Source organism: Pungitius pungitius, chromosome 1, assembly GCF_949316345.1.
Source record: "Pungitius pungitius chromosome 1, fPunPun2.1, whole genome shotgun sequence".
Taxonomy (NCBI): domain Eukaryota; kingdom Metazoa; phylum Chordata; class Actinopteri; order Perciformes; family Gasterosteidae; genus Pungitius; species Pungitius pungitius.
The window spans coordinates 31,621,555-31,637,312 of record NC_084900.1 but is presented as its reverse complement, the minus strand read 5'-3'; the positions used below and the strand labels follow the sequence as shown (position 1 = coordinate 31,637,312).

The 15,758-nt window shown below is 42.5% G+C and overlaps 1 protein-coding gene across 2 annotated transcripts in view; it reads right to left on the bottom strand.

The window, feature by feature from the left end:
* The window catches only part of LOC119222373 (nucleolar protein 4-like), a 70,591-nt gene extending 55,799 nt beyond the window's left edge, over window positions 1-14,792 (bottom strand). Inside the window, exons 1-3 of one of the 2 annotated variants that reach the window (XM_062565065.1) lie at window positions 14,645-14,792; window positions 12,922-13,033; window positions 7,518-7,624 (exon numbers count right to left, since the gene is read on the bottom strand). In XM_062565065.1, coding sequence (XP_062421049.1) covers window positions 7,518-7,624; window positions 12,922-13,033; window positions 14,645-14,776 — 351 coding nt within the window. In that variant the 5' untranslated portion in view covers window positions 14,777-14,792. Of the gene's footprint in view, window positions 1-1,042; window positions 1,240-7,517; window positions 7,625-12,921; window positions 13,034-14,644 lie in introns of those variants that run through there. The other variant, XM_062565066.1, reaches the window with a different exon arrangement.
* Window positions 14,793-15,758: the final 966 nt, after the last annotated feature.

Below are 15,758 nucleotides of genomic sequence, written 5' to 3'. Positions count from 1 at the left end.
ACAAATTACCAAGCAACTTTTTTTTTAAAACAGGGCAAACTTGAAGGGCTCTTGAGCAAAGACACTGCAATCTCAGACCCTCATAGGCTGCGGTTCTGACTAACTGGTTTCATAATCGAAACAGAGTGGAAACACAGTTTAAGAAATGATCGTGTAATCGTATTAACATAGTTTTGCCCCCCAAAACAAAAAGATTCTCTCTTTATGAGATAATGTGTCCACATGAGCACGAGACAGAATGCATCCATGGAAGGATCAAAACTGAAAATTATATATGTATATAAATGATAAATGAAATGATGATTTACTGGTCAATTGGTATTGGCACATATACAAGTCAAACATCTGTTTGTGTAGTGTTTTCTTTTCCCCAGATGTGCCACACGCTCATAATGGTCCATTCAATGAAAAGGTTTCAATGCTTGGCACGCGTTACCGATTGTTCCTCACTGTGGGCGGGTGCTTGGTCATCGCGCATCAAACACCCACCCACCCACTAACTCCTCTGTCCACACACACACACACACACGCGCGCGCGCGCGGACGCACGCACGCACGCACACGGTCGGGCATTAACGGAACAATGTGCATCTGTCAGGACGCGCCGGCCCGCTGCACTCTGCGCTGCGCCAGAAACACGGCCATGAATGACAATGAAGATCACATGCGCGTGTTTCGGCGCTCTAACGAGCTGCGTGCGGTGCGGTGCGGTGCGGCGCGGTGAGGCGCGGCGCGGCTCGGAGCCCACTGCGCTCCACTCACCGCCGGCACGGGCGGCAGAGAAGGACGACAACACGATGCAACTTACCCAGGCGCTCCATGCGGCGAGCGACCCAATGCAAAATGTGCAACCGGGCAAAAGAAACAACACAGATGAATGCTGTTGGTATTTCGCTCGCATCGACAGCTGATGAGCGCGCGCCTGTCAATAGAGCATCCGGCAGCGCGAGGGGGTATGACCGCACGGCTCCTGCGGGCAGCCTCTCAACCAGCACACGACCACCAAATAAATAATAAAAACACGCGGAAAACGCCTTCTTACCTTCACTTCTGTGAGATTACAAACAAGAAAGGGGACCCCACGTTTCTCCCTGTCTTGTTTTCCTGTTTTTTGTGGTTTGGTCTAATTGTTTATTCACTCGCCTCCAGTTTTTTTCTCTCTCTCCTCTTTAGTGTTTATGTGACAAGCACAATATAAGCTGCTATTCGTAGCGAAGGGAGGGAGTGAGGGCAGGAGCACACAACAGGACCCTCAAGACTCGACCGGAGGGGGGCGGGGCCACGGCTGCTTACATCACACAGAGAGAGCGAGAGAGAGAGAGAGATGGAGAGAATACTACTCACCCAGATGCCAGATTATGTGGCATCCCTAGAAAGAACAGTTGAACAAATGCAGTGAATTTGCATTAGATGTTAGAAAAAGAATCATACTGATACTCCTTGTAAATTTGAGTCTCATTGTATTCTCACGTTTTTAATTTTATTTACGTATTATACTAACAATTATGGGGGTTATGCCTATTTAAAAATGTATACTTGTATTTGGGAGGTTCATCTTGAACTTTATTTTATACCTGTATTCACCATCAAATATGGACGCAGGCTCCCTGACCTCACCCATAGGATTCTGAGGAGCACTTGAAAAGCACAAAGTGCGTGGCTACACCCGTCGCCATCTCGGCGGGGATGACACATATCCTCGTATCTTGACTGATTAAAAAATGGGCAAAGAGGTGGAGCGGTGGTGGAGCAGAGGCAGGGTGACGAAGCAGTGAAGCAGCTTGTGGCAAACGCCCTGCGGCGACTCCCACTCGGATTGGCCTGCGTGAAAAATGTGGAAAATGGTATTCTTTACTGAACTGAAACCCACTGGCCGTAGACATTGTGTGAGAATGAAGTGGTCTAGTCGTTCAGCATTGCACGCCGTTTGGATTCGTTCCATTACATGTTGGTAAATCCCGGGCACTAAACTGCCACATCCATCACATGTCGGCAGGAATGATGATCACACAACGAGGCCCGGTGGCTGCTCGCTTGTGAGACGCCCCGGGGCGTTGAGATTTTGGCCGCATCATTCAACGGGCCAAGAGGTCAAATGTGCAAACATCTTTTGCCCATTGTTGGTCAGGGCAACACAAACAGACAACAGGAGTGTGGCCCAAAGACTGCATGCAAAAAGTGGATGTAATCACCATGAAATCAGCAATTGGTTTGTGGGTTAATGCTTTTGAGAAAGCAGTTCAGCCTTTCGGCCATAGCCATCTTGGTTTTTGTCCGAGAGGGTGGAGCTAGGTTACAGCTGAACAAGACATCCGACTCCCGTTAACTGAAAACACTGTGAAATGGTTAACATTCTAAATGGAAAACATTGGACAACTTCCAGATTGCTGCCACAGCTTTGTCCGGCCCGACAAGGTCGCCACACCCTGACACGTACCGTCTTTCTTTATTTTACTCTAGATCGGGCCTTAATCGACAAAATGACAACCATGCTGTAATGAAGAAGACCATAAACTCAAGTTTACAATTTCTCCTAGTAAATCAAGTGAGAAGCGTGGTGATTTCTTTGAATGACTGACTTCTTATTGCAAAATGACCCTAAGCCAACACAAAAAGCACTAGAAAGCTGTGTCTTCCAATTGAAATAATACCTGCAGTGCATTTCAAATATAAATGCAATTTCTTGAAAAGAACCTTCTGCTGCTGGAGATGTTTTAATATGTTTCTTAAACAAACGCAGTCAGGCACTTCAGGAACAGACAGGGTATTACAGTTCTTTTGCACACTGACCTTTACTCTGGATTACTCATATAAAAAGTGTTTAACCACTATCCACTCTCATGAAGCTGCTGCTGATATGTGTGTGCGCGCGTGTGTGTGCGCGTGAGAAAAAGAGCAGCGTGTGTCCTCTTGTACATTTCCATGACGAACCTGCCCCCTGTAGGCACAGGGTGAAACTGCAGTGAATTAGTCATTCGTGGCCATGCCCAGGAGTGCTGGGGGAATTGCAGCTTTCAGTATGTGTCGATAAGGATGTGTAAGACTTCCTGCAAAAACAGAAAAACTCAAACTCTCTAAAAAGAGCTGAATTCTAACAGGTTGAAACTTTCAATAGAAAGGTCTAGTTTTCAGACCGCAAGTGTGATTGGTTTGTTTACTGATGCTGTTATTTACGTTAATAGATTACTGTTGCACACATTGAAACAATTTAGAGAATTTTTCATTTCATCAAAGTAACAAGGGGGATTTCTTGTGAGAATAAAAAAAAAAGAGTGTACAGGAAATAATTATTTACTTCACTGAAAAATTAAATAAAAACAGTTGCATTATGGGAAGAAACAGGAATTTAAAGGGATCTGAAAAATAAAATGAAGGCCATTTGGTTGGTGGTTAAAAGTTTTAATTAAGTGGATGATAATATATTATTTTATTTTTACGGGGTACATTTTTGATGTCCAAGTCCCAACTTTCCTTTAAAGTGAGGGACTTATTTGTGTTCCTGCCGACAGCGTTTCTTAGAGAATTTGTCGCAGTAGTATTGTTTGTGTCATGTTGTACAACTTTCATTTAAGTCTTATTTAGTGTCACCTGTGCTGTATCAGAGGGAGCATGAAAACGGGTGTGAAGGAAACGTTGCTGTGACATGATGCTCTCCCCATACTTCACATTCAATGTGCTGTGCACTTAAAAACCATCAAGGGGATTTTCTTTCAGGCCTGTTTCCATGGCATTTCTACTTTATTGGACAGTATACACTGGAGAGAGTCGGGCAGATGGTGAGAGGATAAGACCTGCTAAAGGTCATGCCCCTGGTGAAAACCCAATCCGAAGGGCTGCAAGACTGACCAGCACTTTGTGTCTGATTCTTGCCTTCTCTCAGCCAAAAGCTCCGCACCAGATGCATTTAGGGGCTTTTCGAATGTGTTCATGCAGTCCCACTATCACCACCATGAAATAACAAGACAGACAATCCAACTAGAAGAACTGTAGACCGTAAATTCTAACTCTCACCTGCTTGAAATCCATGTGTCTTATTGAGTAAGTTCAGAGCAGCAGTGTCTATAATGTACTTTCAGTTAATCATTTACACCCACGTCCAAACATTATGTTAATAAACATGTTGTTAAAAAGGAACAATGTGTAGGATGGCCAGGATCTTAGTTTAAATAAAGAGTTGATGCTGGCATTACTTTTATTTAATTCCATCTAAAGAAACAACAAGACAAAGTGATTTTTGGGGGATTCAGGGCAGTCATCAGACCCTTGACACAGGGGTTTGTAACGGGTGCTCAAAGGGATCATCAAATGAGTAAGAGTAGGGGACAAAAAGTGAGGAATGTTTAAAAAGAAAGCTGTACTGTATTCATGAACTTAATTGCCAAGAATTTGTTTACGTGTTCGAGGAAAGAGGCTCGGATAAAGGAACAATAATAATTGTGCAAATTTATAGATGTGTCAGGTATCTGCCCTTACATCATCATACTACACGTATTACCCATAATGACCTAGAAGAGTCCTCCATTTGCTCACCTTACCAAGTTCCCACACTCTTTCTCTCGTTGTATAATCACAACAAACTTTAAAAGATGTTTTGAACTGACAATTTCTGTAGTGTCCCACAAGGCTGAGTTCAAGGCCCTTTACAGTTCAACAGATATACGTTTCCATCATACAGACACACAGCATATCATACCATTCCCGTCATATACATCACTTTCACATGGTGAACTTTGCCCAATAAATGACTCTGTCATCTGTAACACGACTCCAGACACTGGACCCAAAACTTTCTGCAGGACGCAACAAAGCAACACTGAGACCAACCTTGTGGTGGACTAGACATTCACTCCAAAATCATCTGGAAAAAAACTGACATGATTCTAGGTGGGTTTATATTTTTCAGTCTACCAACTGTGAACAAAAAAGCTTTTGGTCACTTATCCAAGGCCGACAAGCCATTTATTTCCTAATGTACGATTCTTCTTTTCTGCGGTCTTTTAGTAATTATAAAAGACCAACCCCCATTCTATCTCTCCTCTATACACACACACACACACACACACACACACACCCCTCCTCCAAAAAATAATGAAATGTCTTTCCTCCGGAGGTAGCTGAAATAATGGGCAGAGAGAGGGAGAGGGGGAGACCATAAACGATAATGAACCACCCCATTCTCCTTTTTTAATTCCTTCTCTGAATCATCCCCCAACCCCAGCCTCCTCCCCCTTGCCTCTCGCCATCCCCTACAAATGTTCTCATTTTTTAATTTTCACCCCATCCGAAAAACATCCATCTGCTAGAATGCTGATTTTCGCTCCTCCTCCTCCTCCTCTCCATCTTCCTCCTTCCATCAGCCAGACTGTGCCGCCGCCCTGCCACCTCGCTCTCCTCCTCCCCCTCTCTTTTCCTCTCCTCTCACTCCTTACCCATTTCTACATTGTCGGCAGTAGCCCCCCCCCCCCACCCCCATCCAACGACCCCACCACCTCCACCCACCTGCCAAGCATCCTGGGTAATTTCCTCCTCTTATTGAATTGGGACGGGGGGCGGATGGAGGGAGAGATAAAGGGATGGGCAGATGAACAGAGGCTTGGGATGAGTGCTAATGGAGCCAGTGGAGGATTCACAAATATGCCGTACTTCTTCTCCTTCCCTTCGGCTCCTGTTCTCTCTCTCTCTAGAGATTCTACAGATGTCCTTCTCTTCCCTTCTTTTCTCCCTCAGATTCAGACCTTCTTTTCAAAGAATGCTATACTATTGAACTATTCTGCACACACAGAACCTAAAGCTCCCCCGTGTCTGTTATTTCTATAGGTGAGTGAGTCATTGTTACTCTATTCCTGTCTTTACATTTGCGCCTCTGGGCTCAACGCTGTAATAATTATGCTGCAGTCTCATCCAGACACTCACACACACACATATACATTCTCTGCTAAAGATCACCAGAAATCAAAGTGACAGAATTGAAAGACGGTCCACTCAAACAAATACATAGTACATGAATATATATTGCTGTATGAGGTTGGAGGTCGAATGAACGGCACAAACGATGCAGCTTCTCTAAAGTTTACTTTGGATATCATCAGAAATTGAGCACTATTCAACACATGTAGCCCTTTCAGCACAGCGAGACAAATATTAAATAAAATGTATGGTTGATAAATATGCTAAAATAAAAATGAAGTACATTCATATCATTGCACTGCAGTTATTGGCCTCGACAATCAAGATGAAGTATGACATGAAAAAGGTGTGGTCTTTATTTGACTGAATGATGCCAGTAATCAAACCCCCGACCCGTGTAGTAGGACATCACTGATGTGAAATCCTCCAAACGATTTGACAAGTTGACCCAAGGTGAAAGATTCTGATTATTAACAGTATTGATCAATCATCAGTCAGTCATCACTCGACTGCCTTACAGCACCAACATATTATATATATCATTTGCAGGCTGCTATTGATGGAAATCAATACAGCAACACTGACATGAACTTGAGTTACAACATTTAACTGCTTAGACAATAATAGGTTTTAGTTCCTCAAACTAAAAAGCAACCAGTCAAAGGGTCAAACTCGCAGTGCTTTGATGGTAAAAACGGTAAAACCATTATGTTTAGCTTCTAAAAAGCGCATGTTTGTTTTATTGATTGCTAAATTCTACCTCGTCAATATGGCATTGCAAACTAATTAGAATGGCTTTGACCTGGTGTCTCCAAACGAACCGGACAACTGCAGGTGTGATTTTGTGTGTGTGTGTGTCTTAGAGAAACGGCGAGAAAGAAAGACCGACACACTGATAGACAGAAAGACAGATTGGCTTCCCCGTGTAAATTGGTACTTCAGTGTCTCTCTCTCCGTAACTAATTAACTCGACGCTCAGGGGCCTGGCTTAATTGGAATGAGCTCAACCCTCTGCTCGCCCACCCGTTATCTAGACTCACATACACATACAAACAGGGAATATGACTGACAGCTAGTGTGGGGCACCGATAGTCATCCTGCACCATTGTGACTATCACACACACACACTCAAAAAGCGCACACACACACACACACACACACACAACTGCTCAAGTACCAATCCATGCCAAGAGGAACAACCGATCATCTTTCTTTTCTTACCATTTTGTCATGCAATTTGTTCACACCGATCATAAGCAGAAAATACACAAAGAACACTCTTTCATTCAGTTTTACTGACCTTCAAGACTCAGAGCCTGAAAAACTCTCTTCTTTCATTAGTGTTTTAATTGCGAGAGCGTGTGTGGGAGTTTTCTTTCCAGAAAGGCATTAGTGGGCCTCGTGGTTTACTCCTACACACACATGTACGCAATGCTCAAGTGTGAAAAAAAAAAAACACCTGCTGGTTTGTCAAGATCTACTGTAGGAGAAAATCCTGGGTTGCCTAGAGGAGCCTAGATTCTGTTCGACCGCACGGACAAGAAACATGAATTCATCCTCACACCGGAGCCGGAGCCAGATACAGAAGCTTGGTGGTTTGACGCGCGTACCTTGTTGTTGCCCATGCACTGCATCTTCATGTGCTTCATGTAGGTGGTGGTGAGGGGCATGTTGTAGTCGATCACCTCCAGCACCAGAGAGCTCGGCCTGTCGTTCTCTGGAGAGACGAGGGGAAACAATCACTGAGCGTGGACAACAACCTACCTCTCAGGATTCATGTTACAGTGAAAATAGGGATATTTGATATGATTCAATTATCATTTGATGGGCATTTGTTTCGTCACATCGGTTTTGGGTCTCCAGCTGACAATACAAAGAATTTTCACTGCAGTTGAGAATTACCATAATTTTTTGATATGTTTTTGATATGTTGTGATGTGTGATAACACCCAAAATGAACACTGTGAGCAGACTATTTGATTACAAATGAATGATTTAAACGGCATTTGTACATGAATAATTCTGTCCTGAGCTTTTTGATCCATAAAGCTGTTACTGACTGTAACTGGGAGTACAACGATCACTGTGACATTTGTGTAGGAGAGACTCACTGTTTCATTGTGATATCGTATATTATCTGTCCTTTATGCCATCATTAAATTCACAGGTAATAGGAGATATGACAGTAAATGGACCATGTTTTCGTAAAGGCGGAGCGCCTATAAAAGCAAGCGATCAGTGAAAATAGATGCTAATCAGCTTATATGTACAAAGTAGTCATAGAAACAATGTAGGTTCTCCAAAGTTCTAATTACCAGAGTAAACATTCAATGTCCAGTCTATTATAACTAGAACTAATGAAGTCAAATACATTCATAGCAATGTTAATTGAACCGAAAAACTCCACAATAATATGAATACAGCTTTGGTAAGCACCTATGGTCAGCAATTAAAATACACTAAACACCATAAATAAAAGGAACTAAACAAATCTACTGCCTTAAAAAATGGCTATGAAGCTTTAACATTCCCGATAACAATAAATGGTATTTACTGAAATTCTGTTGAATTGTAATATTGTCGATTAATAATCATTTGAATTTCCGCTTTTCGTAATGTGTCTAAAGGATTTTTACATTTTTTAAGCTTTTGAAAATCAAAAAACACAGAATGCTGGTTAGTGTTAAAGTGTTAAAGCTGGTGTTTACTATCATGCCCTGTCAGTAAGCCAACACTAGAGGACCCTCTAGAGCTGGAGGCAGAGCAGCACCGACTAACACAGCCAGTCTCGCTCTGTGAAAGCCTTTGAATCCAAACTTATAGCTCATCTAAACTTTCAGATAGTTGTTTATTCTTTGATTGTTTTCAAAGAACAAACAACTAACTGGCCGTTTCCAGGTGTTTGGCTATAATTGGATGTGATTCTCCATACTGGAAATACATTAACGTTGGTTATTCTCTTGACACATTCTCTGCACACGTGTATGTTGTATGTCGTTTTTTTCTTAGCTGAAGCCAGGATGGAGAGGGAAAGACACTGTTGTATTCACTGTAGAATGTGAAACAAGTGCCAATCAGACTAGGGTTGCAGAATTCCGGGAATATTCAAGGTTGGAAACTTTCCACAGGAATTTATGGGAATAAACTGGAAATTCTGCGGTATTTTAACTGTATTTACCTTGTCATAAGCAGACATAGATGCAAACATTTCAGGAACATTTTTCCTGCGCAACATACGCGACTCTCTACTTGTACTTGTCATAGCGACGCTGTACTTGTGGTGGAAGTCCTACTCACGTCGAATCAAACGGAGTCGTGTGTTTGCGCTAACTAGCATCCGTAGGCGCGGACAACAAGTTCTACAAGAACTGCGTCTGGGTGACTGGCGCTTCCAGCGGTACGTGGTGCTGGCCCTCAGCCCGTTTGCTCGGATCGGGCACCGGACTTCATCCGCCTTCACGTCATACTTCCACGTCGAGGGAACGGTCCCGTGGAGAGACACAACCAAACGGCTCTTTTAAGAGCCACACACTCACACACACGTTATCACACGTTATCACACGTTAAATGTCCGGAAACTTTCCGCCCCTTTGCAACCCTAATCACGGCTGATTGTTGTCTATGGTTAAGAGTTGCCAGAAGCCCATCATCACTGAAAGTTGAGGAGAACACGATAAAGCGAAGGCATGGAGCCAAGACAAATAAAACATCAAGTTAAAATGATCTGCATATGACAAGACGCACTTTCACATGTGCATGCATAAACATGAACCCGATGACTACGTGAAGCCATATTTTTATGAAAAAAGTTGTAGATACATTGACTGTTGGCTTTGAGCAAAAGTCTTTCTTCTGCATTACTCACGTTAAGTCGATATTATCTACAAAAGGCCTGAAACGTGGAATTCAGCTTAAAGGGTTTAACAGCGCAAAGCACACAACACTATCCATCCTCTTTTATTTTAACACCACAAGCGACACAGACCCGTCTCAAATCGAGAGTGGAGCTGGTCTCAACCTGAACTCCAATTACAGCCCCCTTGATCAACGCCTCCGCCAAGCAGTCCCATCGTCAGTGACATCCGCGTTTATCCAAAATGTCATCCGACTATACAAATGTCATTATTAGCATATTATTATATCTTGAGTTATGGTCAAAAATGTGTTTTGTGTGGTAGCAGTGCCCCTTGACCACAAGTTTGTAATTATTTATCCTTTGAATGGTGTTGTGCCAAATTTGAAGACATTCCCTCCAGGCGCTCACAAGAATGGCCAGACAACCCAACCCGGGGACCTAATGTCTAGGACACACACACACACACACACACACACACACACACACACACACACACACACACACACACACACACACACACACACACACACACACACACACACACACACACACACACACACACACACACACACACACACACACACACAGCCAGCTGCCTGTGTCAATTAAACATGGATCTGGTCTATGCTGATTAATTGGATTTAATAATTCACAACTGAACTTTAGTGGGAGTCACTTCATGATAGCGATAAAGAGGGCTGAGGCTGTGTGTCTATGTGTGTGTGTGTGTGTGTGTCGGGGGTGAGGCCGAACCCCCACGGGGAAGGAAGGCAATTAGCTGCTCTCTCTGAGTGGCATACAGTGATGTGGCACAACACACACACACACACACACACTGAGCTGTTACAGCTGTTGTAATTATTATGTGTGTGCATGTTTTTGATTTTTTACTCTGATTTATTCATCTGGTGATGTAATAATTAATATTAAGTCCTGTTGTAAAAGCATTTCATATATATTTTAACTATTAATTGTAGCATCTTGTTTAAAAAAATGAGCAGCAAATCCAAGGAAACAGACCGTTATGTTACAATATGTATCACATGGAGGGGATTTTTCATCCTCTGTGCAGACTGACATTTCTTCCTCTAAATTCCAAAGTCTCTTCTTACTTCAGACCCCCCCCCCCCACACACACACACCCCCAAAGCCCTCCCGGCAATGCTTCTTTCTCTCCCCAGTTTCTGTGGAAAATTATCTCGTTTCCTGGGCCATTTTCTTTGCTAAAAGCCATTAATTAGGCTAATTGAGGAGAGGGACAGGACACTCCAATGACTCCTGTTTAATGAGGGACGGGGCGGGAAAAAAAGAGGGAAGATGGGGATGTGGTGGGTGGTGAGGGGGGGTTGGGTATCGGAGTGCGTGAGCGAAGGACGGAGGGATGGATTGAGGGTATAGAAACGGGTAGACTAAGTAGTCAAAGAGGGGAAAGGGGGATGGGGGCAGTGAGCGATGCAGGGATGGGACAGGAAGCTTGGAGCAGTGTAGAGGGGGATAGTGGGAGGGAGAAGAAGAGCTGGAAGCAGGGAAGGTGGGTGGCAAGCTTGGAGGAATGGATAAAGGAGGAGAGAAAACAATAGACAAGGGGGGTTGTAGCAAAGGGCAGCAGGAGGAGGAGAAATGGAAGAGGAATGAGAGTGTAAAAGGCCTTCAGGGTAAAAGACAAAAATATATAATGGGCGGGAGGAAGAGAAGAAGATGGGGAGGAATGTAAAATGGATGGCAGCATATTGTTTTTCAGCATATACAAATGAGGTACTCTGACTTGTTGTTGAATGATTGAGGACATCATTTAACCTCTAAACTGATACACATTTTATATTCCCATTATTGCAGACATTTGTTTAAAAAAAACAGTGGTAGATTGTCATGAAACAAAAGTATGTTTTTGCTCTTAAATGATATGATTGGACAAACTTTGGACTGCCCTGCCACAGACAGCATTATTTTATTTCTTCCCTTCTGGATTTATACATTTACTAGCGTGATGTGACCTTTAAGTTGACCCAGGCCTATTATCCTTATTGTTGATTCCTGACAAGCTGTCCACAGTCATCTTCCTTTTCTAACATGTTTAAACTCGGCCGTCACTCTCACCGTCCAAAAGTGTGCACTTGATTAAGATAAAACAAAGCGGAAGCTACAGTGTTATAAGGAGATTGAGGTAGCAAGCATTTACAGTTTTGGAGTTGGACTTTGTGGAGACGCACACAGATTAAAATGAGTGGGAGAGGACTGACTAGGACTAGATTAGATAAATTTGGTCCATACTCGACACATTGGTTTCATTTGGTCTGCTTTAATTTGATGTACTTTGGCAAATGGTTTACAATCTCCATCTGGGAACGTTGATTTAGAAACTTTTGTACACCTCATCTCTGTTACGGACTAGAGGTACATCAGCTGCTGCCAGAAGATGTATCCAGCCCAGACAGAACTGAGGTTGTGTTGAATTGTGGGTAATGTAGGCAACAAATTCCACAAAGCAGAAACATTAAAAACATTAAAAACAGAAAAAACTAGGTATTTTATTTCAAGGCGATGTGAATGCACGACCAACAGAATATCTGTTTTTATAGACCTACATTAGGAAAAGTTGTTTTTACAGGATGTTTTACTCTTTGTTTTTTGTTGATTAGTGGACGTTTGTAACAGTTTTGTTTAAAAAAGTCATGCAGCGACGATAGCAAAGTCAAGTATACAAGATATTAGGTGAAGATGGCCATATGTTAGAGGAAAGCTGTATACCTAGTGAGGTTGTTGTGCCTGCTTCCCCACAGCTGTTGTAATACAAAGGCTTACCACGGTTCAAGCCGATGCTCACAACAGGATGCTGCACGTGTAAAGACACAACGGCTGCACACGTTCGGTACTACGACACAAACTGCCACGAGGCAAGAAAACAAGCAGCTGTATATCTGCTGAGATATATCTGAGATCTGTTTCTCTGACTGACGCTTGAGAGGCAACTGATGCTTTATCTCTTCCTCTGTGCGTGTTAGAGAAACAGACAGTTGGTCTTCAATGAACCGGCCTGTACCATTCACTGACAAAACGCCTATAGACTTTGTGCTGCACCAAGTAAAGGTTGCTCCGACTCAAACGGCGATGAGGGGGATTCACTGACTTGGACGTCCGCTGCAGTGTTGCGTTTGTACCTTTGTAGTCCTGTCCCGTGGTGCTAATGTGCATCCTCTTCTGACACTCTCCACAGCTCATCAGGAAACGAGTCACTGCCTCCCTGGGCAGGAAGGCGTACGTCTCGGCTATCTGAGAGAGACACAGCAACAGAGGTAGAAATACATAGGTTGTTTAATGACAAGCATTATAGAATATTGGTATCTGGACAGAGGCATTATGCTGTATTGAACCCCTTTTTATCTCAACAATTCCTAATCTTTGAAATTTTAATTTGATATTAAAACATATTCCACTAGTAGGGAATAAACTGTGTACCGTGCATGTTTTGTGTAAAAGAATGACTTTTCTAACAGCATTGAGCATCATATAAATGAGACTCACTGTAATCTGATCTGTTAAATCCCTCTAAATAAAACGTTCAAAGGATTAACACTAAAACAGAAGTTTTACAGATGATTATGAACACAATTAAACTTTTTCTGTCATAACTATTTATCATCCAAATCATGTTGGTTTCCTCTCACCAAATAATAAATTGGCCTAAAATGGCAAAACAGGAGTGTGCTTAAATAAGCCATTAAACATCCAAGGACTTCATGTCAGTGTGTGTGTGGTCGAACGTATATATGTATAAATCAAACATTTATCCTAGATGAAACACACAAAGGCATAACCCAAAAGAGGAGGAGGGGTGGACAACGTTCAGTGTGGGTGGATGGGGGTTGCTGTGAGGCATATGTGTCTATATGTGTGTGTGTGTGTAAGAGGAAAGAGGGAGGGAGTAAAGAAGGCAAAGGCAAATATCAATGCTTTTGGAGGCATTAAAACCGGGTGCCATGTGGCACTAACTATGCCTCTGCAGACGAAGATGCCTGTGACAGGTGCACATCCTCAATTTCACCAAAAGATGGCAGTGTCACCAGCTGAGATATCCCAGCAGAAAGGTACAGCTCAGGTTGATTTCTTTCTATCAACTCCAGAAGTCCAAATGACACAATATAATTAAAAATGTAATCTACTTCAACATCCTCAGTTATAAACAAAAGTTCTGAAAAACATAAAATAACTACTACTACTACTAACTATAACTACTTTCTGTTGTGTTTCGGGAAGTTAGCATCATTAGCTGTGAATAAATGTACTCCTGTGACAGTGAGATGAATAAAAGGAAATGACAAAAGAAAGCTTAAGAATTAAAAAAAAGTAGCAAGTAAGGTTTTTAACCTTCCATGTATTTTAGGCAAAACCGAAACCTAAAATTGATTGATTAACCGTTTATTTTACAGCCTTCCCAAACTAAAGGTTTCGCAATGTATTTTTGCATGTAAACAAAATGGCAATGAACCCAGAAAGTAAAAGTAGAAAATGACATGTCGTGTCTGCCAGTTTGATTTCAGAACAAATCAAACTGAAATCCTGCGAATCAAGAAACTATGCCTTCCGTTTCTTTTCTCCTGTTTTTGCCTGAGAGTAAAAGAGGAATGAGACCCAAGAAGAGGAAGAGAGAGACAGAGAGAGAAGGGGGTGGAGGGAGAAGCAGCGAGTTAAGCAACAGAAAGCACAAGGTATGACAGAAGGAAATCCACTCTGTAAGGGGAGGTCGGAGTCTGGCGTGAGACGGACTAGGCTGGAAAAACTTTGCGAGAGACAAAAAAAGTGAAACAAAATAAAAAACATGAAAAAAAAAACCTCACAAAGGCCTGATATTCCGTTCAAACGGTAACATGATAGGGTCCTTACAGCTTTATAGGTCTTCTTCTGGCCGGCGTGTTTGGGAGCTTTGCTGGGGTCCGTGCTGATCTCCACATGCATGGCATAGATGATGTCAAAGAAATCCTCCACCACCGCCACGCGCTTCAGGGACGTGTCCATCCCAGAGACTCCGTCCACACACTGGAAACACACACAGGGCAGAAGCTTTTCATTTATAGAGGTTTTTAAAAGTTTCAGTCAAAGAAGACCGGCATTTGATCTGTGATTGGACGAATAGAATAGCTCTTTATCTATTTGATATGTCTGCTGTGAAGGGTTACTTGTCAGTCCCCTTAACATACAAAAAAACAACAAGCACTACTTAGGAGGAAAGCCATATTTTTAAAAACGGACATAGAAGTTACATGCTTCGCCTAATTCATTATTCATTCATTGCCCCTTCAGATTTTAAGAAACTTCATTTGCAATTTTTCAGCAAGAGATTTAAAGAAAATATTTCCAAAATGCCAATTGCCACTAATGTTTAATGGTTTAAAAAAAGATACATTTATGATGTATAATTATATTTAAATAATCTCTTCAACTGCTTTGAGTTAAGCAAACCTCCCAGTGGACACTATTCTATCCCTCTAGAATCGCCCCACCCAAAAAGCTGTGTACCATGAAGGAAAGAGGACTCTAAAGGGGGGGAGAGGTGAGTGTGTATTTGAATATTGACTCAAAGACATTAAAGATAAAGAAAAAAAAAAAAATACAGGAAAAAGAGCGAGGAAGACTAATGGCGGGAGGAAGAGGGGTTTTCTACCTGCTCAGAAGACTCAATAAGTGTCAGTGGACAACAACAGGTGGTTTGTTGCGCACACACACACACACACACACACCTACCTACTCCCCAGCTGCAAACTAGTAGCACATGATAAAGCCTGCTATTGCCATGGTAACCAATGAGAGCCGTGCCTCACAGGGCAGGTGAGTGTTTGTATGTTTCTATGAGTGTGATTATGGTGAGTTGATTTCTGTGTGTGTGTGTGTGTGTGTCCAAAGCACATTCTTTTGTTTGTTCAGAAAAGGGTGTTAGTCTTGCTGATGAGTGTAAAGACAGAAACACACACACACACACACACACACACACACCTGCGAT